The 27,406-nt window shown below is 58.5% G+C and overlaps 2 protein-coding genes across 7 annotated transcripts in view; both read left to right on the forward strand.

Annotated features, from left to right (window-relative positions):
* CSK (C-terminal Src kinase) overlaps positions 1 to 8,861 on the forward strand; it is an 18,872-nt gene extending 10,011 nt beyond the window's left edge. For 2 of the 3 annotated variants that reach the window (XM_081831397.1, XM_081831398.1), the window contains exons 2-13: positions 4,096 to 4,175; positions 4,542 to 4,655; positions 4,778 to 4,890; positions 5,238 to 5,457; positions 6,242 to 6,335; positions 6,522 to 6,587; positions 6,671 to 6,770; positions 6,867 to 6,957; positions 7,411 to 7,484; positions 7,571 to 7,766; positions 7,891 to 7,977; positions 8,233 to 8,861. In XM_081831397.1, coding sequence (XP_081687523.1) covers positions 4,161 to 4,175; positions 4,542 to 4,655; positions 4,778 to 4,890; positions 5,238 to 5,457; positions 6,242 to 6,335; positions 6,522 to 6,587; positions 6,671 to 6,770; positions 6,867 to 6,957; positions 7,411 to 7,484; positions 7,571 to 7,766; positions 7,891 to 7,977; positions 8,233 to 8,415 — 1,353 coding nt within the window. In that variant the 5' untranslated portion in view covers positions 4,096 to 4,160 and the 3' untranslated portion in view covers positions 8,416 to 8,861. Of the gene's footprint in view, positions 1 to 3,538; positions 3,563 to 4,095; positions 4,176 to 4,541; positions 4,656 to 4,777; positions 4,891 to 5,237; positions 5,458 to 6,241; positions 6,336 to 6,521; positions 6,588 to 6,670; positions 6,771 to 6,866; positions 6,958 to 7,410; positions 7,485 to 7,570; positions 7,767 to 7,890; positions 7,978 to 8,232 lie in introns of those variants that run through there. The other variant, XM_081831399.1, reaches the window with a different exon arrangement.
* Positions 8,862 to 9,264: 403 nt separating this feature from the next.
* On the forward strand, positions 9,265 to 27,405 carry LMAN1L (lectin, mannose binding 1 like). 4 transcript variants are annotated; one of them, XR_014148730.1, is made up of 14 exons: positions 9,265 to 14,473; positions 17,364 to 17,518; positions 17,632 to 17,739; positions 17,826 to 17,884; positions 19,242 to 19,341; positions 19,702 to 19,822; positions 20,871 to 20,926; positions 21,503 to 21,635; positions 21,972 to 22,123; positions 23,268 to 23,335; positions 24,418 to 24,541; positions 25,165 to 25,292; positions 26,345 to 26,602; positions 26,699 to 26,905. XR_014148730.1 is itself a non-coding variant. In XM_081831396.1 (13 exons), the coding sequence occupies exons 1-13, from the start codon at positions 14,161 to 14,163 to the stop codon at positions 26,937 to 26,939; spliced, it is 1,611 nt and encodes a 536-aa protein (XP_081687522.1). In that variant the 5' UTR covers positions 9,265 to 14,160; the 3' UTR covers positions 26,940 to 27,405. The 4 variants fall into 4 exon arrangements, 3 of the variants coding, with proteins under 3 accessions (XP_081687522.1, XP_081687519.1, XP_081687520.1); XM_081831396.1 differs by lacking the exon at positions 26,345 to 26,602 and having other exon boundaries at positions 26,846 to 27,405; XM_081831393.1 differs by lacking the exon at positions 26,699 to 26,905 and having other exon boundaries at positions 26,345 to 26,616.
* The last annotated feature ends 1 nt before the right edge of the window (position 27,406 follows it).

Here is a 27,406-nt window from a genome sequence, read left to right on the forward strand (position 1 = left end):
GAGCTGAAGGCAGACGCTTAACCAACTAAGCCACCCAGGCATCCCATTTGTTTTGTCTTTTATGACATTAACTTCGAGAGTCCGGGCCAGTTGTCAAGGCTGTGCCTGATTGCATCTTCCTGATTTGAGTCAGGTTGACAGGCTCTGCGGGAATCCCACCCCGAGGATGCTATGCCCTCCTCCATGCGTCCTAGCAGGAGGCACTCAGTGTCATTTCTTTCATTATGGGTGATGCTTAATTCGATCGCATGGTTAACAAGATATCTGCCAGATCTACCTATTGTGCAGGTGCTGCTGCTGCTTTCTGATTAATCTGTGGGGTGGTCCCTGGAAGACGTGTCACTGTTTCGTTCCCCCCAGAAGCTTTTCCTTCAGCGACTTGAGCTGGCTTTTTGCCGTTTCTGCTTGCTCTGTCATATGGGTGCTCTGTGTCAGCACCTAAAGGTCTGTTCAGGCCCCGTCACCGCTGGAACTGTCATTCCCTCTTAGGGGTATCTGGCCGTTTATTTACTTGGTCCCTCATCGATGGACATAAAGATCGTTTCCCAATCTCTTGCTGCCACAGACGGATTTTGTAGGCACACGTGAAACAGAAGCAATGCCTCAGCTGTGCGCCGGAGGTTGAGAGGAAGGAAGTTGCTTGGGTAGAGAAGAGGGAGGGAGTGGAGAAGGAATGCCAGGCAGGGAGGTGGGAACAGCAGGTGGGACACAGGGCTGGCTGAGGTGCTGGAGAGCCAGCAAGTGTCCCAGAAAAGTCAAGTGACTTTCCCAAGGTCACACACACAGCAAATTGGTGGCAGAGCCAGGAACAGGAACAGTGTTCTCGCACTGCCTCCCCAAAGTGGCCTGAAAGCAGGCTCCCATAACCCCAAAAGGACCCAGGTGTGCCTGGCCCAGGCAGGACTAGAGGCCTAGGTTCACAGTAGCCCCTCCCAGCTGTTCTGGCTCTTCCTCTCTGGCCTGGAGGGGGTTGGCCCCTGGCCTGCAGGAGGGAGACCGCTGAGCCACCCGGGGCTCGTGACTTCACCAGGGAGGGGCTGTCAGAGAGCCCACAGCTTACGCTCAGCATTTCTGTGCAAAGGCAGGTCCTGCTTCTGGTGCGGGAGGTGCCCACTCCAGTCTCCAGAGCAGCCCTGGCTGCTGCAGGGTATCGCCAACCCATTGTACAGATGGAGAAACCAGGTCCTGAAGTTTTAGCCAGTAGAAGAAAGGGGAGGGGTCAGCTCCTTCCCCTGCTTTCCGAATCTATGGTTGTCAGAGCGCAGCCCCTCGAGGAAGCCCCCCTCCCCGTGACCACTGCAGCCGGGCTTGCGCCTCCTCTGGGTCCCGCTTGCTTCTCTCCTCCGCGGCACTCTCTGCGGCCCATGGCAGCTCCTGGGACATGGGGCGGGGAGCTCGGGCGTCTGACAACCTGAGTGGGATGGGATGCTCACTTGAGGTGTAAACCTCAGGCAAGGCCACCTTGCCTCTTTGACCTCGTCTATAAAATGGGGGTAAGAATAGCTTCCGTCGTTAGAGGATTGGATGAGCCATAGCATGCCAAGGACAGGGCCTGGCACAGAATGAGTGCTCAGAAAACAGGGCCTGTTATTATTTGTATTATTATCATCAAGTCTGTGGGGAGGTGGCGGCAGCTGCAGGCGGGGAAGGGGGTGTTTGCAAACTGACAGCCGGGCGGGTGGGGTGACTAACAGTGCCCCAGCCTCCATGCCTGCTCTGGTGGTGCAGTGGTGGTGAGTTTGGGGAGGGAGGGGGAGGCATGGGGTTGTGGAAAGCTAGCAGAGCCCCTGTTCAGAAGGGCCTGAAGGTCAGGGACCCAGCCAAGCCCAGTGGAACCCTCATTCGGGTTCTGGGCAATCACCCCTAACTAGCTATATGACTTCACCCAAGTTGTTCAACCTCGTGAGCCTCAGTTTCTGCTTCTATAAAATGGGGGTAAGAAGAGCTCACCGCTCACCACGGTTTGTGGACCACAAGAACCCAGCAGGTGGTTCCTGCCCCAACTCAGACGTGTGAATGTGTTTGATGGGGTGGGGGCGGTGTGGTGAGCATCTGTGCTCCCCCTTGTTGGGCCCCAGTCTCCCTGTGCTGACAGCAGAGATCCACGGGCTGGCCTCTGGCGACAAGAAGCACTGTGTATCCTGGGAGGAAGGGAAGCCTTTTTGTCTGGAGGAGAGAGACGGGGTTTCTGCCAAGCCCTGTGCCAGATCTTCTTAGTCCAGGGGTCTCAGCCTGCGTGCAGGGCCTGCCTGTCCCCACCTTTCAGGGTAAGGGATCTGAGGCTCAGAAGGGTTGAGTCATTCTTCCGAGTTGCAAACTCAACAGAGCCAGGTCTGCCTGACCAGAAGCAGGAGCGAGGCCTGGAAGGGGTGCCGGTTCTCCCTGGCTTCTGCTGTCCTCAGCCATGCGCTTCCCTGCTGAGGCCCCCAGAAGCAGACCCTGGTTCCTCAGTTTGGCGTTTGAAGCCCCTGCTGACCTGCAGGGTTGACGCCAGGCGGACCCCCCTCCAAACTAGCCCCCGCCAGCAGACTGGTAGGGTGCTCGGATGGTCAGGGTATGCTTCCCACCCGCCTCCAGTGGGCTTGCAGCCGGGCCCTTTGCTCTCGGCTGGCCCTGTCTACCTGAACCCCTTGCTCGGCTGTCACCCCAACCCGGGCCACCGTCTCCCACTTGCCTCCCGTCCCTAAGCTCCCCGCTCTTCAGGGCTCGGCTCTGGGGCTCCCTCCTCCAAGAGACCCGCGGAAGCCCTGTAGTCCTTGCTCACCTCACACGCCCGGGCACACGCACTCAAGCGTCGCCTCCCACTGTGTGGCCTGGGGTAGGTGGCATTGCTGCCTAGCCCTAGACCTTGTCCATCCTGTCAGATGAGCCTGGGAACAGGACTCTGGAGGCTTTCTCCTAACACCCTGCGACCATGGAGAAGTCCCCGGCCTGTCTGAGCCTCAGTTGCCTCAGTCTCCTCTCTGCCAACAGAGAACAGTAGCCCCAGCCCCGTGACTTCCTGAGACAGGTGCTCGGGGGCTCTGGGCTTCAGGAAGGCAGCAGCAGTCGAGGGGGCGCCAGGCTGGGTGTGCAGGCTGGAGCGGCTTGCTGCTCTGGCAGTGTGGGTTGGCTGGAGGTTTTTTTGGAGGGGCTCAACTTTATTGAAGTAAACCTCCACACCAAAACGTGCCCCAGTCATAAGGGTGCAGCTCAGTGAAGTACCTCAAAGAGAACTCAGCCCCCTTCCGGTGGCACCGAGCCCTCCCAAGGGCAGTTGCCATCCTGCACCATGGACTTGGCCAGATTTTGAACTTCATACAGTGTGAATGGGATTACACAGCCTGTGCTCTTCTGTCTGGCTTCTTAATTAATACCATTTCGGAAATTCATCACCGTGGTTTCATTATTCAGTTTATTCATGTTCGCTGCTGAGCAGTGAAGCTCTGTGAAGTCACCACAGTTTAGCCAGCTTACTCTTGATGGGCATCTGAGCCGTCCCCAACGTGAGGTGGGCGACAGATCATGCTGCGCGAGTGCTCTCGTGGCCCTGTCAGCGGACAACTGCCCTGTTTTCTCTTGGGTGTGTGCCTAGAAGTGGGAGGGCTGGGCTGTGAGGTCGGCGTACATTTGACTGTAGACATACTGCCCGGGCACGTTTCTATAGGCAGCGGAACTCAGAGGCCCACAGAGAAAAGTGACTTTCCCAAGTCACGTTGCACCTTCCCCGGGTTCACAGAGCCCTGGGCTCCCTTCCCCCACCGACCACATAGCTAACCTCTGGGCCTGGGGCTGGGGGGGCAGGTGGCACTGGTGCTCTCACCCCAGAGCTTCCTTTGCCTCTGTTGGCCATTCGGTCGGGCTGGAAGGCCCCCGTGGGCCTAGGGTTGGGGACTCCTCTGTCCCTGGGGGTCCATAGCCTTCATGCTCCTGCCTCCCCCCTATCCAGCACTCTCAGGCTGCTGGGACTAGAGCGGGTGGATGGTCCTGGCCCGAGTCCCAGCTCTGGAGGCCTACGGTACCTGTTCACATTGCTGCGGGGAAGGAATGGGAGCCCACTGACTGGGGGGGAGCCAACTCCTCACCCCCTCCTTGGTGTTCCCCTTCTCCCGGCAGCTCTCATGGTACCAAGTGACACGGCGGCCTTCCTGTGACCCGGGGACGCCAGACCTTCTGAGAAGATGTCAGCAATCCAGGTACTGTGGGGGCGGGGGTCTGAGGCTGTTGAGTATTCCCCCCACCTGTGGAGGGGTGCTGAGTGGAAGAGAGAGAACAAGGGCTCATATCGATCTGCTCCCCTTGGCCCAACCCTGACTTTCAGCAAAGGCAAATTCTAGGGTGCACTGTTAGACCCAGGGCCTTCAAGATGGGAGTACAGATCTGGGGGCAGTGGGGGAATCTCGTCTGGAACGCACCCAGAGGTCTCGGGGCAAGGGTGGGGGGCATCTCACCCTGGCTCACAAAAGCCAGCCAAGACGCTCTGACTTCAAGAGTGGGTGGGCAGGTCGGTGGAGATGGGCTCCGGGCTGCCTCCACCTGCCCACCTGTCACCTGCCCTGCAGGCCGCCTGGCCATCCGGTACAGAATGCATTGCCAAGTACAACTTCCACGGCACTGCCGAGCAGGACCTTCCCTTCTGCAAAGGAGATGTGCTCACCATTGTGGCGGTCACCAAGGTAATCGGGGACCTCACACGGCCACACCTACCCCCTCCCACCTCTGGGCTTTCCTGCTGGGTCCGGGCTCCCCTGCAGGCAACGGTGGGCCTGAAGGTGTGTCTGGGCTGCCCTCTCCCCAGGACCCAAACTGGTACAAAGCCAAGAACAAGGTGGGCCGTGAGGGCATCATCCCAGCCAACTATGTCCAGAAGCGGGAGGGCGTGAAGGCCGGCACCAAGCTCAGCCTCATGCCGTGAGTACTCCTGAGGAGCAGTCGGGGTCTCCAGTGCGGGGAGGAAGGAGGACAGGAAGCCCTGGTTCCCCTTAGAGGAGTCAGGAAAACAGAGGCAAGAGTAGGGGTTGGAATGTGTGAAGGCTCTTCGAGGTGAGGGGAAGGGCATGGGTGCTAGACCTCAAAGGTGGGGGGTGGGCCTGGGAGGACCAAAGGAAGAAGGGTGGCAAGCAGAAGATGAAGGCCTCCGATGGCTGGCTGAGCTGGTGGGGGCTGTGGCGAGGTGCCAGCCAGAAAGTGGAGCCTGGCAGACGTGTGGGGGTCAGTACCCTCCAGCCGCCATGAGCCCTGGCCTGGCCTCCCCCCAGCTGGTTCCATGGCAAGATCACACGGGAGCAGGCGGAGCGGCTTCTGTGCCCACCAGAGACAGGCCTGTTCCTGGTGCGGGAGAGCACCAACTACCCCGGGGACTACACGCTGTGTGTGAGCTGTGATGGCAAGGTCGAGCACTACCGCATCATGTACCACGCCAGCAAGCTCAGCATCGACGAGGAGGTGTACTTCGAGAACCTCATGCAGCTGGTAGAGGTGAGCCAGGCCTGCCTTCCGGCACAGTCCCACCTCTCCTGGCCTCTGGGAGCCTGCGTGTCCACCCCCCCGCCTTGACGAAGCGCCTGCTCTGTGCCAGGGTTGACCTCTGACCCCCACAGTGCCACCACAGGGAGAGCGGCCCTGTCCCCATTTCACAGGCCAGGAGACAGGTTCAGATCACACAGCCGTACATTAGAGGTGCCAGGACTAGAAGCTGGGTCTGGCTCATCCCAGAACTAGGCTTCCCTCCAGGCCCTCAGAACTTCACGCCCACGTGTGTGTATGTAAGCATGTCTTCATGAGCTGTACCCTGACGGCTGGGGTCCCCCCGGGCTCCTGCACCTGCATGGATATGGCCACGTGGCCTTGCAACTCCTGAAGCCAGTTCCGCCAGCCACACCTGGCTTCCTGGAGCCCCAGCGGCAGATGCCTCCTGTGGCTGGGGAGGGTCCTGGGCACATCTGGCCAGAGCCTGGTGTCTGGACTGAGCCAGGGCTTGCCTCCGCCTCGGGATGCTGGTGAGGCCCGTGGCCCGGCGTGGTAGCAACAGCCCGGTATCTGTCCAGCACTTGGATGTGACTGGGAAGTGGGTCACAGATCTGAGTCTGGGGCCTCCCTAATCCTTCCCCGGTGGGAAATGAGAAGCCCTCCCAACCCAAAGCAAGTCCCGGCTGGGTGGGCTCGGCCTCCGCCGCCCTCTGGCGGTTAGAGCCGGAAGTGCATGTGAGCGGCTGGGGGCGCTCGGTGGGCCGGCCCTGAGCGCCTGCCCGGCCCTCCGCAGCACTACACCTCGGACGCAGACGGGCTCTGTACACGGCTCATCAAGCCGAAGGTCATGGAGGGCACAGTGGCAGCCCAGGATGAGTTCTTCCGCAGTGAGTGCCATCCCCGCTCCCTGTCCTCACTTGCCTACCCGCCTCCTCCCACCCAGGCTCCCTGGCACTGCCCCCATCCCGGAGGCTCTGGGGACCTCCAGGGAACGCCACACACAGGGTCCAGGCTGTGTGTGCTGTGCGCCCGCTCTGGCTTCACCCCTCACTGACACCCCCTCCCCCCGCCAGGCGGCTGGGCACTGAACATGAAGGACCTGAAGCTGCTGCAGACCATTGGGAAGGGGGAGTTTGGAGGTGAGCGGGAGGGGGTGGCAGCCCTGGGAGGGCCAAGGGCCTGCAGAGGGTCCAGGGAACAACCTCCAGCCCTCTTCCCCCAGACGTGATGCTCGGTGATTACCGAGGGAACAAAGTCGCCGTCAAGTGCATTAAAAATGACGCCACTGCCCAGGCCTTCCTGGCCGAAGCCTCTGTCATGACGTGAGTTGGGGGCCGAGGCTGGGTGCGGAGGTCACCCCGGGACAGGGAGGAGATGGGGAGGCTTGGCAGGCTCTGATCACCCCCCTCCTGCCCCAGGCAACTTCGGCATAGCAACCTGGTACAGCTTCTGGGCGTGATCGTGGAAGAGAAAGGCGGGCTCTACATCGTCACTGAGTACATGGCCAAGGTGTGCACCTGCCCTGAGGGCCCGCCCCCGTCCTGGCGCCGAGCACTCGGGCGTTCCAGATGTCCCAAGCCCCTCACTGCTCCCTCGGGCCCCTGTCTCTGAACTCTGAAGTCACCAGGCAGGGCTCAGCTTTTGTCCTGACTCGTCATTTATTCCCTGTGACAAGTTGTGTACCTTGCCAAGCCTCGATTTCCACATCTGTGTAATGGAGATAGTATCAGAGTTTACCTTAGAGATTTATGAGATTTAAGGGCGAATGCATGAAAACTGCTGAGCGCAGTGGCCAGCTCGTAGAACCTACTACTCATTCAGCAGTGATGTCGGGCCCTTCCTCCGTTCCTCCCCTCTCCTCATATCTCCCTCAAGTGTTCACCCAGCTCCAGCCCGGGATTCCAGAGGGCTGGAGGGCAAGTCTGACCTGTGGGGCCGGTTGGTCTGTCTGTCCTGCCCCAGGGGAGCCTGGTGGACTATCTGCGGTCGAGGGGTCGGTCGGTGCTGGGCGGAGACTGTCTCCTCAAGTTCTCACTGTGAGTGAAGCAGCACCCACTGGGGGGGGACCCTGCCCGGCTGCGGGAGCCCCGTCTGAGGAGACGCATGGCTGGCTCTCTCCCAGAGATGTCTGCGAGGCCATGGAATACCTGGAGGGCAACAACTTCGTGCACCGGGATCTGGCTGCCCGCAACGTGCTGGTGTCCGAGGACAACGTGGCCAAGGTCAGCGACTTCGGCCTCACCAAGGAGGCCTCCAGCACCCAGGACACAGGCAAGCTGCCAGTCAAGTGGACAGCCCCGGAGGCCCTGAGAGAGAAGGTGGGACAGGCCTCTTCCCAGAGCCTGAGGAGTGGGGGATGGGGGTTCTGGGTTCCCCACCCCCCACCCCCGCCAAATCCCCAGCTCCCAGGACCTGACGCTGTTTCCCCCACCCACATGGCAGAAATTCTCCACCAAGTCTGATGTGTGGAGTTTCGGAATCCTCCTCTGGGAAATCTACTCTTTTGGGCGAGTGCCTTATCCAAGAATTGTGAGTCGGGTGCTGGGGCCGGGGCATGGCTGGGGCTGATGGTGAGGCTTTTGGAGCAAGGGAGGGCTGGGCAGGAGAGGGAGCCGTTCTGGGCCCTGCCTTCCGTTCTGAGCCGCAGAGCCGCCCTCGGGACTTTCCAGGTGCCTCCTGGGCCTGTCTCTGAAGCCCGGGTCTGAAGGGGATCCCTGAAACTGCGTCGGGGCCCCCGGGGGGGGTCAGGCCCTGCACGGACTGACCCCGCCCACCTGCCCACAGCCCCTGAAGGACGTCGTCCCTCGGGTGGAGAAGGGCTACAAGATGGACGCCCCCGACGGCTGCCCGCCTGCGGTCTACGAGGTCATGAGGAACTGCTGGCACCTGGATGCTGCCGCGCGGCCCTCCTTCCTGCAGCTCCGGGAGCAGCTCGAGCACATCAAAACCCACGAGCTGCACCTGTGACCGCCGGGCCCCCAGCGCCCCGCCCCGCCCCGCCCCGCCCAGGTCGTGGGCCTGCGGGGACTGAACCTGGAGAGATTGTGGACCTGGTGCCCCCACTTGCTGGGCCCAAGCCTGAACTGAGCCCAGCGGGCCCGTGGGCCTCTTCCGTCTGCCCCAGCCTGCGCCCCCTCTGGCCCCCCAGAGATCCTGCCTAGGCCTGGCACCTTTTCTCATGGACCCACCCATGGGGCTTCGGGAGCCCCACCGAAGGGCCAGGAAGGGAGGAGGCTGGGGAGCATGAGGCAGATGTCCCCTACCGTGGTCAGGCCTCTCCTGGCCTCCCATCTCTCGCCTTCTTAGAGTTTTATTCCTTTCCTTTTTTGAGATTTTTTCCCGTGTGTTTATTTTTTATTATTTTTCAAGATAAGGAGAAAGAAAGTACCCAGCAAATGGGCATTTTACAAGAAGTACGAATCTTATTTTTCCTGTCCTGCCCACCGGGGTTGGGGAGACCAGGCCCCTCTCTAGGGACCCATCACCCCAGCCTTGTGCCCGTGTTCCGTGTCCCGTGTCGCCTCGGTCGCCCCGTGTTTGCGCTTGACCACGTTGCACTGTTTGCATGCGCCCGAGGCAGACGTCTGTCGGGGGCTTGGAGTCCATTCGTGTGCCACTGCCACCCGCCCACCTGCCTTGTGAGATGGAATCGTAATAAACCACATGAGGACACCGCTGCCCGGCCTCGGCGCTTCCTCCGCCCAGCCTGCCTGTCCCGCCCGGCCCCCTGTTCTGTGCCATCTTGTCCATCCCCCTGTCTCTGTGAGTGGGGCTGTGCTTGCCCTGGGAGCACGGCCGGGAGATGTAGCCGCCGCTTTGTGTCCGCTGCACGAGCGAGTGTCCTGTGTCTGCCGTGGGGGAGCCCTCCCCTCGCCCCCACCGTCCTGCTGTGGCCCGGGCCCAGGCGGCCGTCCTGAGCTTGGGAGGGCCCCGGCTGCCTGCCCTGCCCTGGTGCTCAAGCCGACAGCACAAGGAGGGCCGGAGCCAAGGATGGGGAAGGAAGCCGGGCCTGACCAGATGGAAGCGGGGGTCCCTGGTTGGAGGCAAGATAAATGGCTCATGGCTCAGAGAAGGTGCGGACCCGGGGCGTGAGGGAAGGGGAGGCTCTGAGCTGCTGGTGGTTCTCACAGCTCACCCAAGATGGAACAGCACGGCTGCATCCCAGCGTGTGCCCAGCCCCGTGCCTGAGGACACACAGGTGGAGGGCCTTCCCCACGCCATCTTGGGGGCCACAGATGGAGAATGAGGGCCAGCCGTGGCATTTTCTCCCCTCACTCAGGTTGCCCAGGGTCGGTGGTCAGGGCAGAAGCTGCAAAGATTGGGGGAGGCTCATTTCATTCACTGAGACAGGCACCGGGGGTGGGGGTCCCCTTGTCCCGTTGCGGCTCTTACCCGGTCCCAGCCAGTAGGACCCGAAATCCAGGGAGTTCCGACTTTGCCATGTGTCTAGTGCGCGCCTTGGCCCGCTGCAGCCCAGCTGCCGGGGTCTGCTCCCTCCCCTCCCCAGCCCAGATCAGCAGTCTCCCCTGATCTATCCCCTCTGTACATCACCAGCCTCGTTTTTCCAAGACCAGACCATTCATTCAACAGCAGATATATTGAATAGCTGCTTTGTGCTAGGACTGGGGCTCAGCAATGAGCAAAACAGACCTTGTGGAGTTTCCAGGTGGGAGGACAATCACACAGACAACCACAAACTGATAAGTGCTATGGAAAAAACATGTATGCCATAGGAATCGGATCTTGTCTATAGGTCAGGGAGGGCTTCCTGTAAGAGGCAGCATGTAAGCTGAGATCAGAAGGGTGAACAGGAGGTGGGGGTGAGCAGCAGCATTCCAGGAAGAGATGCTGGGACTGGAGGGAGGGCAGTTTGTTCCGGGGTCTCTGGAAAGATGGTGAAGCTATGCAGGGAGCCTTGAGGTGGAGAGAGAAGGCTGGAGCAAGGATTGGGTTTTGTCACCCTGAGAGCCGTGGGGAGCTGGTGACAGGTTCTGAGCAGGAAGGTATTTTTGAAACGATCACCCAGGCTATTGGAGAAGTTCCAGGGAGCACAGGGAGGACTGATCAGTGTAAGAGAGGATGGCGGGAGTGGACAGCCTCCAGAGGGATGGGAGAAGCAGCTGAGTGAGCTTGCCAATGGCTTCGTGATGTAGGTGAGGGGGCCGAGGAGCCAGGGCAACCCCTGAGGAGCAGAATGGCTGTGGGGAGGGGCGGGGGGGCACCAGGAGACTCCTGTTCAGCACACATCATGAGTTCTACTAAGGGCGTGCTGAGTCTTAGGTGCGCCATTGAACTGCCAAGAGGCGATGAGTAAGGTTGGAACCCAGAGGCTGGAGCGGGGAATCAGATCAGTGTGTGGCTCGGATTGAAAGCCATGGTCAAGGCGGAGGTCACTTTGGGAGGACGTGCAGAAGGGAAGAGGGCCCAGGACCATGCTGGGGAGAGCTCTTCACGTTCAAAGGCCAAGGACAGGAGGCTGACCAGGCAAGGTACAGAGAGGGAGGTGGCAGACTGCCCTGCGGCAGAGGCAAGAGACAAGCCAGCAGGTCCCTCCTTCCCAGAAGACTGGAGCCTGCCACTGGGGTTGGTGACTTCAGCAAAACCGGAGTTTGCGGGGGTGCAGATTCCAGGCCTGGCTAGGGGGTGTGAGCTCTGCGGGAAGCCTGCCAGTCTTGGGAGATTGTAAGAGCTGTGAGAAGGGGAGAGAGGACGAGTTAGGGGATTTGAAGGTGGCAGAGGCGTGAGCAAGTCTGATGCCAAAGGGAAGGACGTTTACCTGCAGGCCGAATCCACGTGCTGAGGGGGCAAAGACAGAGGTGCAGGAGTGGCAGTGATTGCAGGGGGAGCCTTCCTTAGAGCAGGAGCGGTGGCTGGACACCCGCGGGAGCACAGGGCGTGTGCCTGCAGTGGGAGCCAGCACCCAGGGAGGAAGCCACTGGCTGCGCTCCAGTGACGGTCACGGCTAGACCCGGGGGTGCGTGGCAGGGAGCTCTGATTTAGTTTGCTGACATCTGTGGTGTACTCCCGCTGTGGCCAATGTCATGCTACCAGCCTGACTTCACTGGCGGGGCATTTTGACAATTGGCTGGGGTTCAGAACCCTGCAATGGTGCGTGGCCGTGGGATCGGGAGAGAAGGGGCGGGGGCCAGCGGACAGGGACCCGCGGGCGTGCAGGCCCAGGTAGCCAGGGCTTTCCACCTGGTGGCCTGTGAGTCCTCCCCGTTCCTTCCTTCCGTTCTCTCACTCGGCCTATGGCTTTTTTGTTCCCTCCTTTCTTTTCTCTCATCCTTCTGCCCTATGCTGGCCGCTGGCTTGGCATAGACAAGCAAGACAGGGTTCTTACCCTCATGGAGCTCATGACTAATGGGGATCCCACTTAGGCTCAACTTGATGCCCAGAAATCTGGCGAGGAGGAGGGAGCAGGAGGCTCTCGGTGGCTTCTCAGACGCCTGGAGTTCGGGCAGGGACAGAGAATGAGGTGCTTCTGACAACAGAAGGACACTGCCTGGGCAAAGGTACTGGGGTGCCATAGGCTGGTACGGCTGGGCCTCAGGTGCCAGTGGGGGGCTTTCAGGAGCAAGCAAGGCTGGAGAGAAAGCAGGGCCCAGACCCCACCCGACTCTGCAGATCCCATGAGTTTAACTTTGTACAAAGATGACCAGGAGTGATTGAAGTGTTCAGGACCAAGGAGTGATGTGGTCAGATCTGCATTTTAGAAAAATAATTCTGGCTAGAGTCTTGCCCTGGGGCTGGGAGTGTCCAGAGTGGAGACAGGGAGACAGTGGGGAGGCTGCAGCTGGTCAGGCAGGAGGTGACCGGTGGCAGCCCGGGCTGGGGAAGCCATAGGAGGTGGAGAGGAAAGTAAATAGTTAACATCGTACTGATCCGAGTGCTCACTATCGGCCAGGCCGTATTCTCAACACACTAGATGTCATCTCATGTACCCCTCCAAACAACTCCTGGAGATACATGCTATTATTCCCCCATTTTACAGATAAAGAGACAGGCTCGGAGATTAGAGGATCAGGTAAGGCGGTCTAAGAGTAGCAAGAGCAGATTGAAGAGCTTGTTCTGGTTTGACCAGGTACGGGGTAGGGGCTGCCACCCCTGAGACCCTAGCCTTGGACAAGGAGATCAGGAGTTTAGTATGGGTGTGTTGTCTGGGGGCCTTTGGGACATCCAAGCAGAGATGTCCCCTGCAGAGTTAGACATCATTCAGGCCTCCAGCTCCAGGAGAAGGCTGGTTGACCACAGAGGTTTGGGGATCATGAGCACAGCAACAGTGCTGGAGGCCGTGGGCACAGGCGAACTTGGCCAGGAAGCAGGTGGAGAGTGAGGAGAGGCGTAAGCACAAGGAGCCGCAGCGTGAGGGGGTGGGGAGGAAGGGCAGCGGCAAAGGAGCCGCTAAGGGGCCAGGCCCAGGCCGCCAGGGCCAGGGGAGCGAATGTTTTGCGGCTTTCCACGTGGCAGAGACAGGTTGAGAAGTGTCCACTAGAAGCAAAGAACAGGGTCATTGTCAGGCCTTGCTGGAGCTGTTGTCTTGGGGCAGTGAAGGCAGGAGCGAGAAGGACTGAGTGGGGGGCGAGGGAGCGGGGCCACCCCTATCCACATGCTGCCCTTCACAGCATGGCTGGGGCCGTGAAGGTGAGGGGGACAGTGGGTGGAGGTGGCCCAGGGCTTACTGTTGAGAAATGAAGGTTTCCTTTTAGTGTGTCCTAAAATTTTCCACTTATCGCCTTGATTTTAATTAATTTGTAGAGCTTCAGTAACTTAATCCTACTGGGAACTTACAAAGTACAGTGAAACTTCAGCTAGCCAGATTTCTTGGCAAATGAGCCAGCCACTCGGGAAAATGAACATTTATTTGAGTGAAAATATTTGAAATATAGGATTTCTTTTTTAAAACATTTCTAGTATGGAAATAATCGTATAAACATATGCAGTAGAGAGAAGACTCTAATGAACGCCCACATCCTCACCATCCAGCTTGAACAGCAGCTCCAGACCAATCCTGTGCCCTCCATGCCCCCTTCCCCCCCCACCAAGCTCTGAGCTCCGGGACCCTTGGAAGCAGATCCTAGATATCAATTCATTGGTACAGCTTTCTTACGTTTCTCTAAAAGACAAAACACTTTTTTAAAAAATGTGACCACAATACCATTATTACTCCTAAGGTCTTTAACAATACCTCCTTATTTTAATCAAGTATTCATTGTTCAGATTTCCCCCAACAGTCTCATTTTTCCCCCGTCCGTTGGTTAAAATTAGACTCCAAACAAGGTCCACACATTGCATTTATTGGCTCTGTCTGTTAGGACTCCCTTTCTTTTCTTCATGTACTTTATGCATGGAGGAAATGCGGCTGCTTGGAGGCGTGAGTGTTGCGAATGTGGAACTGAGCTGAGCGCCCCCGCGGAGCAAGCAGGACAGGGAAGGCCGAGGATGACCGGGCAGTCCAGATAGTCGGGTCACCTATCTGCAGGAAGGAGGCAGAAGGTGGAGGCCCGTCCTGAGCAAGGGGAGAGGCCGGGGCTGCTGAGGGCCGGGGCCTGTCCTTGTGCTCCCTGAGGCCTTACAGCTGCTGGAGCTGAGGGAAGGCGGGAAGATGGCCTGAGCCCAGGAACAGGGGCAGAACCAGGTGGGCGAGAGGTCAGGGGCCAGGCTGGAGGTGAGGGAGAGGCTGGGCCTGAGGTCAGGCCTGGAAGGAACAGGATGTCTGTGTCGTGGATGAAGGGAGAGGACAGTGCCAGAAACCAGCTCCTCCCTCCCGGGCCCGGTCCCTGGAGCCCCTCCCTGGCCTCCCAGCTACAGCTCCTCCCAGGGGCCCGGACACCAGATCCCTTCACAATGCTGGTGGTCGGTGGCCCCGAGCCCATGTTCTGCCTTCTCCTCCTCCTGCTCCTGGGCCCCCACAGCCCTGAGGGGGCCAGTCCTCCTCAGAGAAGGTTTGAGTATAAGCTCAGCTTCAAAGGACCAAGACTGGCGCTGCCTGGGGCTGGAATACCCTTCTGGAGTCATCATGGAGGTGAGGGGTGGGGTGGGGACCCGCTGGAGGGGCTGACGAGCTCTGGGCAGGCGGCTGTGACTTGGTGGGGAGCGGGCCTGCCGGTACCAGCCGCTGCCCAAGAGGGCTTGTCTCCTCCTCCACCCACCACAACCCCACCCCCATCCACCAGTCTCAGTCTCTCCTCTCTGCCTCTCTCTTTCTCTGCGCTAGGACTTCCCTCTTTTCCTTTTGCCTCTCCTTGGACCCCCTCTTCTTCCTCTGCCTCTTGGACCCGTAAGTACACACATGCTCGCTCACATGCTGAGCCTCAGACACACAGACACAAGGCAACTTGGACCAGCACCCGCCTCCCTCCTCCCTGCTCCTTGCCGCCAGGAGAACTGGGGCTGCCTGAAAGGAGGTACCCTCATGGCCAGCTGTTTTGCCAGAGAGGGCACCAGCTCTGCCCTGTGTGTGTGTGTTGGGTGGAAGCAGGCATGAGAGCATCTTAGCTTCGGGAACTTCCAAGCCCAGGCCTACAGAGTCTGTCTTCTACTCGATCTCGTTCAAAAAGGATTTTTTTCCCCGATGTGGGGCTCAATCTCACAACCCTGAGATCTTGACCTGAGCCGAAATCAAGAGTCAGACGCTTAACCCACCCAGGCACCCCTCAAAAAGGCTTTCTGAGGACTTATAAGGACCCAGGCAGTACCGAGGAGCTTAAATTAGGAATGAACAAGATTAAGAGTTAAAACTGAGGCCGGAGATGAGTCCAGGAACATGACTTGTCACCAAAACATGCTGTGCGGTCTGCCCGCCCTTCAGAGTTGGGCCATGGATCTGGTTCAGAGCCACCTAGCAGGCAAAGCAAAGAGAGAAAGCAGATCCATTATGTGTTTGTGTCTATGAGAGGGAAGTTCTGAGACAGGGCACGATTCCTGACTGAGACCAGAACAAATATCCCTTTAAGATGACAGGCCTTGTCAGGAGGGTCTTTGGCCCAATCTTCCCTCACAGAGGCACAGGAGGTAAACAAAGGAAGGGGCTGATTCTCACAGCACCAAGCCAGGCTCTGCCTCAGGCCTACAATGGCAGGGCCTGTACAACCAACACTCCCTGTTCTGGGCCCGGTCAAGTCTGGAGTGTCCCAGACCATACAGGGGAGCAGAAGCACGTTCTCCAAGATCACGCAGTGATATTCGTCTTGTCCGTTCATTCATTCACTCATCCTTTCATCAGACTTCCACCACCATGCCCCTCTGTGCCCAGCCCAGAGACATAGGGCTATCAGACTCAAGGAGCCCGCAGTTTGGGATGAGGTCTCATGGACAATCCACATAAAGCTGAATGCATAAGTGTCGTATACAGTGGACAATCCTTGCCTCCTACAAGTCACTTTGGATGCAGTGGTGGCCTCTAAGGGCCCCCAGGACATTTGGCCTTACAGCCTCTGAGCCTCCCCGCCCCCAGCCCTGGCCTTGCTGAGCAAACAGCCTGGATTAGCAGTCTCCGGAAAGTCCTGGCAAGGCCTGGGCCTTGGGCCAGGTTCCAGGCTGGCAGATCAGAGGGGTGGGGAGCCAGCTGGGGTGAGACCTCTGATCTCCCTTCCCCTGATTCCTGCCAAGCCTGCCTCAGTTTCTCTCCCCTTTCCCTCCTCCTTCCACATAGGTCTTCCCCTAGCTACAGCCACTGAGAATTCTCACACCCACACTCCATCCTCCACCCTTTCCTCACAGTCCTGCCAGCCAGTTCCCACCTTTGCTTTCATGCTTTCCTCACCTTTGAATGTCCTCTAGGTCCCCCCACCAGGAAGCCCCCAGCCTCATGTGGCCACACTGGAGTCTCTCCAGGCTTCCACAGCCTGGAGTCCTGAACCCCAGCGTGACTGTCCTAGCAAAGCACTCTGCTGGCCTGTGGCCTTGGGCACGTCCTTTTCCTTTACAGGGACTGTTTCCTACCTGAGACACAGAAAGGGGTAGACACAAATCTCTCCTGTGGTGGAAGAAGCTGACGCTTGAACAATGCAGGGGTTGGGGGAGCCGAGCCCACACACAGTAGAAAATTAGGGTATAGCTTGTGATGCCCCCAAAACTTAACTGTTAATATTGACCAGAAGCCTTACTGATACACAGACAGTCAAGGAACACATATTTTATATATGTGTTATAACACATGTCTTATATACTGGATTCTTATAATAGGGTAAGCCAGAGAGAAGAAAGTGTTATCAAGAAAATCATAAGGACGAGGGGCACCTGGGCGACTCAGTCCGTTGATCGCCCGACTCTTGGTTTTGGCTCAGGTCATGATCTCAGGGTCCTGGGATCAGGCTCCACGCTCAGCGCGGAGTCTGCTTGAGATTCTTTCCCCCTCCCTTTCCCTCCCCCTCTGCTCCTCCCCCTGCTCACGCTTGTGCCCTCTCACACTCTCCTTCTAAAATAAATAAATTTTTAAAAAAAGAAAAGAAATCGTAAGGAAGAGAAAATACATTTGCAGTATCATACTGCAGTTATCGAAAACATTTGCGTATAAATGGACCCATGCCATCAATCAAGGGTCAGCTGTACTTTGGAACCAGATGGAGCTGAGTTCCAAACCACTTAGTTCTTTAACTCTTCTGAGCCTCAGTTTCCTTGTGTGTAAAATGGGGTCTTTTAAAAGCAGGCTGCACAGATTTGTGGTGAGGCTTGTGTGAGAAGGCAGGTAAACCTCCCCCCAACCCCGTGGATCTGGCATCTGTTGCCCTCCCCTGGCAAAGCCCCCCCCCCACAGCTGTGCTGGGGTTCCCGTGTCCAACAGCTGGCCTGTTATTTCCTGGCAGGCCTTGATGTTACCTCCTTTTTTCCCCTGGCCCAGCCCAGGCCAGAGAGAGAATGATGGGGGAAGTGGGGACGGTGGGGCCCCGGGCCTGAGCTGCCCTGGTCCACAGATGCCATACTGGGCCTGGAAGAGGTGCGGCTGGCCCCATCCATGCAGAACCGCAGCGGCGCCGTGTGGAGCAGGGTCCCCGTCCTCTTCTCTGCCTGGGAGGTGGAGGTGCAGATGAGGGTGACCGGGCCGGGGCGCCGGGGAGCCCAGGGCGTGGTGAGTGGCCCCAACCAAGGCTGGGCAGAGGGGGTGAGGCCGGGAGGCGGGTGGGGAGCCCGAGGTTCCGGTGTCCTGAGGGACCCCCGGGCTGAACCGCTGGGGACCCGCAGGCCGTGTGGTACACTCGGGGCAGGGGCCAAGTAGGCTCTGTCCTGGAGGGGCCGGCCTCGTGGGACGGCATCGGGATCCTCTTCGACTCCTCGGCCCAGGATACCCAGGTGAGTCGTGATCTGCCCCCCCCCATCCACACTGCCATGTTCCTCCCTGTGCCCGCGGCTCAGGCTGCTTATCCCGTCCCATGCAGAACAGCCCCGCTGTCAGCGTGCTGGCCAGCGATGGACACACGCGCTACGAGCCGCCTGGGTAAGGGCCTGTCTGGACGGACCCCTACCCCTCTCCTGGGCCATGAGAGCCTCAGCGGTTACCCACACCGCCGACTCGTGCCCCTGGCCCAGCCTCTGACAGCCCCCCACCCCCCACCCCGCCCTGGGCCTCTTGCCCCGGGCTCCCTCCAGCTTGGTCCCAGCTGGGCCTCCTCCGGGGCAGGGGCCGGAAGTTTGCTTGCACTTCCCCGGAACTGCCCCACCGAGTCCTCAATTCATTCAACCTAACAGCCCCCCCTTGGGGGGGCCGGGTGTGAAACGACACAGGGCAGAACCTGTGCTGGGCGCTGTCACTCATAACATCTCATCTGATCAGCAACACTCTGGAGAAGGGGGGATTATTAGTCCCTGATTACAGGGAGGACGTTGAGGCCCAGAAAGGTGGAGGGACTTGCCCGAGGTCACACAGCTGTGTGCAGAGCTGAGATTTGAGGCCAGATGGCCCACGCCCTGCCCCTGCGTCAGCTGCCCGCCTGCCAGTGCCTTCCCCTTCTCCCGGGTGATGAGGCTGCCCGTCCCACCCCGGGCCCGGCTGCCTCCTCGCTGTCTCTTAGCAAACATCCCTTAGCTCATAACAATTAGAATAATTGCCAGCATTTATGGAGCAGAGCTTACCGGTATGCCGGGCACAGCGCCAAGCACTTTGCACTCACTGTCTTAGTTATAACATAACAATGTTATGAGGTAGTTTCAATTATTATCCTCATTTTAAAGATGGGGCAACTCGGGTCTGGAAGGATGTGGTAATTTGCCCAAGGTCCCACGGGCTGCTCTTCGGAGCTGTGGCTTCTCCCTGCTCTGTGCTGCCTCCCTCCTGGCTGAAGGCAGCAGCGACCGCTCTGGGCTGTGTGCCTGTGTGCCCGGAGACCCTCGGGAGCCCTCCAGCCCACAGACCTCGGCTCGTGCTGCCCGTCCTGAGTCTGTCCTGCTGCTTCGAGCTTGGAGAAGCCTTTCCAGAGGCGCAGGGGCACGTGGAGGTTAAGGGAGGGACAATGGGAGGATGCAGTGGGCCTGGGGGACTGAGGGCAGAACTCCACTGTTGGTCCAGGCTCTGTCCCCCAAGAGAAAAGTCACAGGAAGGCCTTGGCCTCTTCTGTAAACTCTGAGTCCCAGCACTCTGCCAGGCAAGGCTTGCTTTCCCACTCCTCTCTCTCCTGCTAAAGAAGCACACTACAGTAAGGGAGACTCAAGCTAGACCACAGGGACCTGTCCCGTCCCAGGTCACCCAGTGGGGAGGGTGGGGGTGCCGCAGGCCCACGCAGAATGGCCTCTGGGACCGCCCCCACCGGCCCGGCCTTGGGTCCTGTGCGGCCAGGCTGGATTCCAAGTGCCCACAGGGACGGAGCCAGTGGGGTGCTGGGCTCCTGCCACCGGGACTTCCGCAACCTGCCGTACCCCTTCAGAGCACGGATCACCTACGGGGGGCAGAGGCTGCGCGTGAGTAGCCCCTCCTGCTTTTGCAGGTTCTCTGGGCAGGGAGGGGCAGACCATAGGGCTCAGAGCTATAGAGTTGCTATGTGAGCACCCATGACCCCAACCACACGGCGTCCCTGGCACATATGGGCGGCGCTCTCGTGGGACCCTCCTCCCTGCACAGATTGCTAACCCCCAGAGTACATACTTAGGAGGGCTAGCGCGAGACCAGGTGAGCGCGTCCCTCCACGCCATTCTGACACCAGGCCCTGCGACCGCCTTTACAACCGGGGGAGTCAGTGACTCAGAGGTGGAGATGATGCTAGGGTCAGGGGAGAGGAGGGGGTTCCATGCGCAAGGGGCTCAGTCCTCTGTGCCCCTCAGGTGTCTTTGAACAGTGGCCTCACTCCCAACGACCTAGATGAGGTCTGCATTGACACGGGGCCCCTGCTTTTGGCTCCTGGAGGTTTCTTTGGTGTCTCGGCAGCCACCAGCACCCTGGCAGGTGAGGACCTTCTGGGCAGGTAAGAGCAGAGGAGTGATACCTAATGACCCATGACCCATCCTGAGCACACCTTCTAAAGAGCTCTGGGTTGGGCACCTGGGTGGCTCAGTTGGTTAAGCGACTGCCTTCGGCTCAGGTCATGATCCCGGGGTCCTGGGATCGAGTCCCGCATCGGGCTCCCTGCTCTGTGGGGAGCCTGCTTCTCCCTCTCCCACTCCCCCTGCTTGTGTTCCCTCTCTCGCTGTGTCTCTCTCTGTCAAATAAATAAAATAAAAAATCTTTAAAAAAATAAAAAAATAAAGAGCTCTGGGTTGGGTGTGGGCCAGCCACTTGCCCTCCATGTGGCCTGGGGAGTCATGCACGAGCCCTCTCTGGGCCTCTGTTACCATCGGGGAAGCTCATGTCTGCCTTGCAGAGTTGCTGAAAGTCTCAAATAGGATAAAGCACAAGAAGTCTTTAATCCAGTGATGGCCCCATAGGTGCCCCTAGCTGGGAACTGTGGGGCAAGTGGAAGAGGGACAGCCATGAGGGACATTTACGGAACTGGAACAAAAGGATATAACATAATGAAGAGTCTACGGAGGAACCCACAGCTGGAAAGCAGAGTGCAATCTGAGAGTGGGAGCTCTTGAAGGCTAGGACTTTGGTCTTCAGACTCCAGACATTAGGGAGCCATGGCAGGTTTCTGAGGAGGAGAGTGACATGGTCAGAGCCATGCTGAGGAGGCAGTCATTGCGTGGTTGCTTCTACCAGTAGCAGCCATGCTCTGGGGCCTGAGGGTGTCACCCGGTCTGTTGCCCTGGCTCTAGCCACTCACCGTGGCCCACCTTTGGCTCTGTGTGTGGGTCAACCCTCACAGTCCCCCCATCTGCTTGTCTGACCCTCACACATTTCTTATGAAGTGAGCAAGACGAGGGATAGAGCTGCCCAAAGTCACCCAGGTCTCCTGCTTGCCTGGAATATAATGGAGGCTGGGGGGCGGGGCTGAGTAAGTGGGCGGCTGGATGGAGGGGGGCATCTTCCCTTCCCTTCTCTCCCCCCTTTCCAGATGACCATGACATCCTGTCCTTCCTGACCTTCAGTCTGAGTGAGCCGGGTCTGAAGGTAATGCCAGCCCTGGGCCGGCCTTCAGGGGAGAGACAGCCCAGGGACCCCTCCCCGCCCCAGATGCTTCTGCTCACATCACGTGCAGTCAGTCCTATCGTCCCAGCCTTTATCTCTACAGCTATCTGTCTATCTCTCTGAGCTCTGCTCAGGCCAGGCCTTGTTCTGGGCAGTGCTGGGGGCCAGAGGTGACCTAGAGCTAGGCCCTGTCCCGAAGCATCTCCCCAGCTGGCTGGGGGCTGCGGGAGCATGGAAGAGGGGCCCTGACCGGCCAGGGGGAGCAGGGAAGGCCACCTGGAAGAGATGAGCTTGAAAGGGCTGAGCGAGGTAGCTAAGAGGAGGAGCAGCGGGGACAAAGGTCTGAGTCCTGAGAGAGTTGGGGAGCTGGGGCAGCAGCAGGAGGGAAGGGTGTGGGGATCAGCAGCAGCTGGGCTGAAACCGCAGGGCCTGGGGGCTGAGCTGAGGGAGACCCAGCTGGAGTGCTCCAGGAGGAGGGTTGGAGGCCCTGTGGGAAAGCTCCCTTCACCTGCAGATCTCCCATGGGTTTCAGGCCTGAGTTTTATCTTCTTTTTCCAGCCTCCCCCCCAGGCCTTTCTGGAGATGGAGGAGCTCCGGCTGGCGAGGCAGCTGGAAGGGCTTCGGGCAAAGCTGGCCCTGGGCCCCAGGAAGGATGCGATTCCACAGCTGAGCTCTGAAGTCCAGGAAGAGGGTAGGGACCCAGGGAGCAAGCAGGTGGGGCAGGGGCCCATTTGAGTACCACAGGATCCTCTTCCCTTCAAACCAGGAGTCCTTTAACTAATGGGGAGATGAAGGTCTAAGGAGGCCATATCTAGCAGACCCTGGGTCCCGGCTACTCTGTCTTATCCCCACCTCACCACCCAGGCAAATCCTTCCAGGGGAGTCTTGGAGGCAGAAGCCATGCCTTTCTGCTCCCCCTCCCCCAAGGCCAGGCCTCTCTGATCCTGCTTCCAAGGAGCCCCCAAAAGATAGGATCTGCTATCTCACTGCAGCTGGCTGCATGTCCCAGCTCTGCCCCAATCTCCAGGGGAAAGAAGCTTTGGCCTGGAGGAGATGCTGGGCAGACACCGCCAGATCCTGCAGGCTCTCCAGGGTCTGTCCCAACAGTTGGCCCAGGCTGAGAGGCAACGGAAGAAGCAGCTGGGGTCCCCAGGCCACACGAGGCCTATGGGAGCCTGGGTGAGTGGCCCCTGGGGCACCCAAGACCCTGCCTGCAGGCCTGGAAAAGCAAGCTCCCTCAGGCACTGGGTCCCTGGCACCAGTGGGCTCCCTCTGTCCAGAAGGAGGAGCAAGCACTATACTTGGGAACTTGTCTCCCCCAAGGTCTGGAGGGAAAGGAGAGCCGGGGTGCGGTGCTGCAGGTGGCAGGATGGGGTGGACCTGCCAGGCAGGGGAGCGTGCGGGAGGGTGGCCCTGCACGAGCACATACCCACGGATCCACGCGGCTGGGTCTGGGGAGAGGAGATGCCAGGTATTTGGACACAGGCTGTAGACAAGTGCCAGAAATAGACTGGGTGCTAATTTGCATGTAGCTCCACATGTGATTTGGTTCACATACGGCTTGCTTAATGCTCAGATGCACCAGAATCCTTGTTTCATCTCCACTGCCATCCTGGCTTCCCCTCCAAGAAGCCGTGCCCCATGGCACGCCCAGCCCGGGGCCTGAGAGCTGGACTCAGTCAAGATGTGAGATGCCGGGCAGAAGAGACCCGTGACTCCTGGGAGCTTTGCTGGGCTCTGGCAGCTCAGGCCTTTCAACTTGTGTCCTCAGGCCAGAGCAGCTGAGGCTGGGTTGCTGGGGGTGGGGTGGGGGTGGGGGTGGGGGTGGGGGTGGGGAGTGGGGATGGTGCCGCACCCCAAGGCCAGGCCTCTCTGATCCTGCTTCCAGGCCCAGAACTCCTCCTGCCAGATTCTATCCCACCCCAGAGAGGGGCGGTCACTTCTCCAGGACACTCAGCAAGACAGAGGCCCAAGCACTGAGAGTTGTTCGGCACTGGCGCCATCTTGGACTGTGCTCTGGGGGGTAGTAGGTAGGAGAGGACTGGGCTGGGCCTCTGCCTCCTTCAGGGGCAGAACCATTTCTGCAAAGGGCAGAAAGCCCATGACCCTCAGGGGGAGGGGCTTGAGAGGAGGGGGAATCCAGAAGCCCAGCTGGACAGAGGAGAAACTCAGTGTGTCGGATAATGTCTAAACCGATGAGGGGCCAGGCAAGCTGGCAAGGACTTCCAGAAGGAAGAGGGCTACAGTGTCCTTGGGGAAGAGGGACTCTGAGAAGAGAGGGGCTGTGCCCTGGGCCCTAGAGAACAGGGCGGCATTCCTGCAGGACTCTGCCAAGGTCAGCGCCCTGCTCCATGGACAGAGGACTCTGCTCCAGGACCTGCAAGAGATGAGGTAAGGGCACCTGCGAGGAGGGGTCCTGGGGGAGGGACAGAGAAGCCCTGCTCCACCCACTTGCTCAGCCTCAAGTTCCTCCATTGGCCCCCTATTCCTTTCCTCACTTCCTGAGCATCTGGCACAAAGTCTGGCACATAAGGAGGGGCTGGGGCAGAGTTAGGTTTGTCCAGTTGACCTGAACTTAATTGAATCAAGTTTAAAGTCTGAAATTCCTAGTTTAAAAGTAACTCTCCCTGGAAGGGACTCTTCATGAGAGCCCCTATCAGACACCCCACTTGCCCAGGGAAAGTTGATAAATCTGAGCCGTCCTTCAGTGACAGCTCCTGGAAGGAGGGGATTTTTTTTTTTTTTAAGATTGTATTTATTTATTAGAGAGAAACAAAGCACAAGCAGGGGGAGCCAGGCAGGGGGAGAGGGAGAAGCAGACCCCCTGTTAAGCAGGGAGCCCACTCAGGGCTTGATACCAGGACCCTGGGATCATGACCCGAGCCAAAGGCAGATGCTTAACTGACTGAGCCACCCAGGCGCCCCACAGAAGGGATGTTTTAATGACATTCTTGGAGGAACCATAACCAAGATTGGGCCCAGCTGAAGGCGGGGGCAGTCCCTGATTTCTTTTTGCCCCCCCTCCAGCCCCCCAACACCCCACTTTAGGCCAAGCCTCAGGAGCTACCTCGAGAGCTCTGGGGACAGGGAGGTCACCTTGATGCCACAGAGGAGGAAAGCTTCAGGCTAGATGCTGGATTCTGGGTGCCTCACCCACATCTAGATGCTTGGGGGTGGGGACATGGGAAGAGGGAGAGGAACTAAATCCCCTGGGGGCTGGGGATGGAAAGCAGAGCCCAGGGAGGCTAGAGTTGAGACAGACAACTTTAAGGGGACCTTTCTCTGAGCTAAAGCTGTCTGAGGATACAGGAAGAAGGTTTGGAGAAAGAAGACAGCCCCTAAGAAGGTGCCCTATGGATGGTGCCTGTTTCCCACCAGGTGCTGCTGTTAGGGATTATGAGAAATGGTTAGGAGGTTTGGGTGCAACCAGAAGGCATAATGAGTCATCTCCCTTGGTTTCCACCCCCCACCAGGGATGCAGCTGCCCACGTGGCCTCAAGAGCCCAGCTCTTCTATCTGCCTGTGGGCACCAAGCATCATTTCTTAGAGCTGGCCCAGATCCTGAGCCTCCTGCAGAAGGACCTTCAGGGCCCACTGGTGAGAGGGAAGGAAGGGGTACCATGAGGACCCCATCCTTGAGGTCTGGGCTCAGGCCCCCTTCCTCTAGCACTTCGGCATCCCCAGGCCCTCCTGCCCTTGTGCTCCCCTCTTGGGACTGCTGGCAGGCACACCAGTGTCTGTGTCTGTAATACACATGTGATCTTCTCTCTGCCCTCTCTGCCCTCTGGAGGCTCCCATAGACTCTCAATGCCAGCAGGGCCCTGGAGACCCTTGGGTCCAACGCCCCTCAGTGACCAGAAGGGAAACGGGAGTATTCAGAGCTCGGTGATAAAGCCCTCCCTTCCCCGTGCCCCATCTTGCTCTTACCTTTGCCCTCACCATCACCTTGTCTTTCGTTCTCTACTTCTCTCTTTCTCATCTCTAGAGCCTTCGGAGAGCCCTGATGATCCCAGGCCCTAGGCCTTCCCAGCTGTTCCCACAGATGGAGCTAGAGGGGGGGATGCTTTGTTCTCTGACCCCTCTCCAAGTTCCCTGGATGAGAGCCAGGGTGCCCCAAGCCCGGGGAAAGGAAGTAGAGCCCACACATGGCCCAGATCCCAGGTCCCCTTTTTCCTTTTGGGTGAGAAGCTGATCCAGGACTTTAGAATGTCCCCTTTCAGGAAGCAGCAACCAAGAAGCCCCGCCCACCTGGCCAACCCCCAGGGGCCTCCTCATGCCTGCAGCCCAGCATCTTCTTGTTCTTCCTCCTCATTCAGACTATAGGCTTCTTCTGTTACGTGCACTTCAGGTGGGTCTTCCCATGGGTAAGACATCCTACACCTACCTGGCATCTCTTAATTCTGGGTCATAGCCACTCGATTTGAGAGATGGGGCACTGAGGCCCAGGGGGACTGTGCCTGGTCTACCAGCTGACAAGGAGCAGCACGCAGGCTAGGACCCATTTTTCTGATAGGCTCTACTGACCACTGGCTCAATTGCCGGCCCCATCTAAGTCCTGCAATCACAGAAATCACTTGCTGGTGTGAGAAACTGATGAGTAACTGATAGTTATGTGGTCAGTGCCATGATGGCAGGAAGCTCAGGGGCTATGACAGTACAGGAAAAAAGCACTTGACCCAGCTTGGGGCGATCAGGGCATTGACCTGTAAGGGACATTGGATATGGGTCATCAAGGTAACTAGAAGTTTTCCAGCCTGTCAAGATAAGTAAAGGCATCAGTGCAGAGGAATAGCATGAGAAAAGGCATGGAAGCATGAAGAAAGCACAATATTCTGGAGAAGAAGTGGCAAGTTCAGTACTGTCAAGGCAAAGTGTGGGACCAGTTTGTGAAACTGGGCAAAGAGAATTTAAAAGGTGGTCGGAGGTCACTAATTCCGCTTGGTCGGTGTTTGTTGAATGAATGAAACATTTAGAGATGGAGAGTGTGCTAAGGTGCTCAGAAATGGGACTGACAGTCCTTATTGGTGGAATTTCAAGACAAGAAGAGTCAGTGTGGTCTGGGGTGGTGCCGGGGGAGAAGTGAAGTGTGCTGAGCTTTAACAGCAGAGTAGAAGCGGGGACAGCCTCCAGGTGAGAACAGCAAAGGTACAAAGTGGAAATGATGACAAGCTTATGCATTATGTAGGCTTGCAATGGTTGCCATAAGGCTGGAGCCACCTGGACAGACCCTGAATGCCAGAGGAAGAATGTGGTCTTGATGGGGCAGGCCAGGGAGCCACAAAAGGTCCTAGAACAGGGGAGGCTCTGGGGGAGAGATGCTAGAGAGGTGAGTGTGGGAGCCTGGTCTCAACAACCCCAAAGGCAGATATCCAAGTAACCTTCTTCTCCTTTCCCTGGCAGTAGGCAGGAGCTGGACAAGAGCCTTTGGGACTGTTTGTCCACAGGCAGCCCTCTGTGTCCTGCACCACGCATCCCTGGGGCCCTGGGGGTTCTGAGGAGGCAGCCTCTCTCCCCCAGCATGCATGCATGACTCACCTGAAAACCCTGAAGGAGGTGGATGGTGTCTAGGGAGTAGAGAGCTTGGCCAATACCTTCTCCTTCTGGGTGCCCAGCTCCTGCCTGCACCTTAACTTTTGCGGAGCTCCAGTCTTATTAAAGGTGATTTACATCTTCCCATGCCCCATGCTTTGATATGCTCATTTACCTTCTGACTTCACCTTAATCTTTCTGAAGGCTTTCACTTTTTCTGGACAGGTAGCTGGCAGTGGGCTCCAAGCAGGCAAGGAGGTCAAGGACTGGCTTGATTGCCAAAAGACCAGATACCCCACAGCCTTGAGCCCTTAGACGAGGGAGGGAGAGGAAGTCCCAACTGTGTATAATTCTATCCCCAAATTCACCCAGAACAAAGAGTGGTATCTCCAGGGGTCCTTCTTGGCTCAGTCCAGCCAACATCACCATGAACAGCCCTCTCCTTCTCCACTTCTTGCAACTTTAGGGTTCAGTGGGGCTGGTAAGTGACGGAGAACTCTGAGGCAACCCATGGAGACATAATTGGGATTCCTGCTTTCTGGTCTCCTTCCCTTTCCCAGCGTCCAGATCTTTGAGCAGCTGCTGGGGCAGCGGGATGGGGAGGATGGGGTAGGGCCCAGGGCTGGATCTTTGCCCCTTGCTGCCACTTGAAACCGCCAGCTGAAATCCTGGCTTTCAGCGACCTGGGAGAGGAGGGGGTGGAGGAAGAGTAGGGAGCAGGGTTCCAGGCGCATCAGTGCAGCCCCTTTCCCTGGGGAGCGACCCCACCCCCGCAGGCCCTAATCCGTTGTCAGCAATGCCCAGGCGGAGCTTGGCGTGGAAGGAGGCACGTGGGGGAGGCGGGAGTGCGGAGCGGGCACGTGGTCCAGCCTCCTCAGCCCCGTGCATGCCCCCCGCCCCCCGTGAGGAGGGGTTTGGGGAGGTGGGGGCGGG

Source organism: Leptonychotes weddellii, chromosome 9 (assembly GCF_054177405.1).
Source record: "Leptonychotes weddellii isolate Sample4059 chromosome 9, ASM5417740v2, whole genome shotgun sequence".
NCBI lineage: Eukaryota > Metazoa > Chordata > Mammalia > Carnivora > Phocidae > Leptonychotes > Leptonychotes weddellii.

Excerpts from the sequence above, each read along its gene's own strand:
- LMAN1L (XM_081831393.1), top strand. The coding sequence starts at position 14,161 with ATGTCTGTGTCGTGGATGAAGGGAGAGGACAGTGCCAGAAACCAGCTC. Across the intron at positions 20,927-21,502 it reads TGAGTGAGCCGGGTCTGAAG|CCTCCCCCCCAGGCCTTTCT; the intron begins GTAATGCCAGCC and ends TTCTTTTTCCAG. Across the intron at positions 23,336-24,417 it reads CAGGACCTGCAAGAGATGAG|GGATGCAGCTGCCCACGTGG; the intron begins GTAAGGGCACCT and ends ACCCCCCACCAG.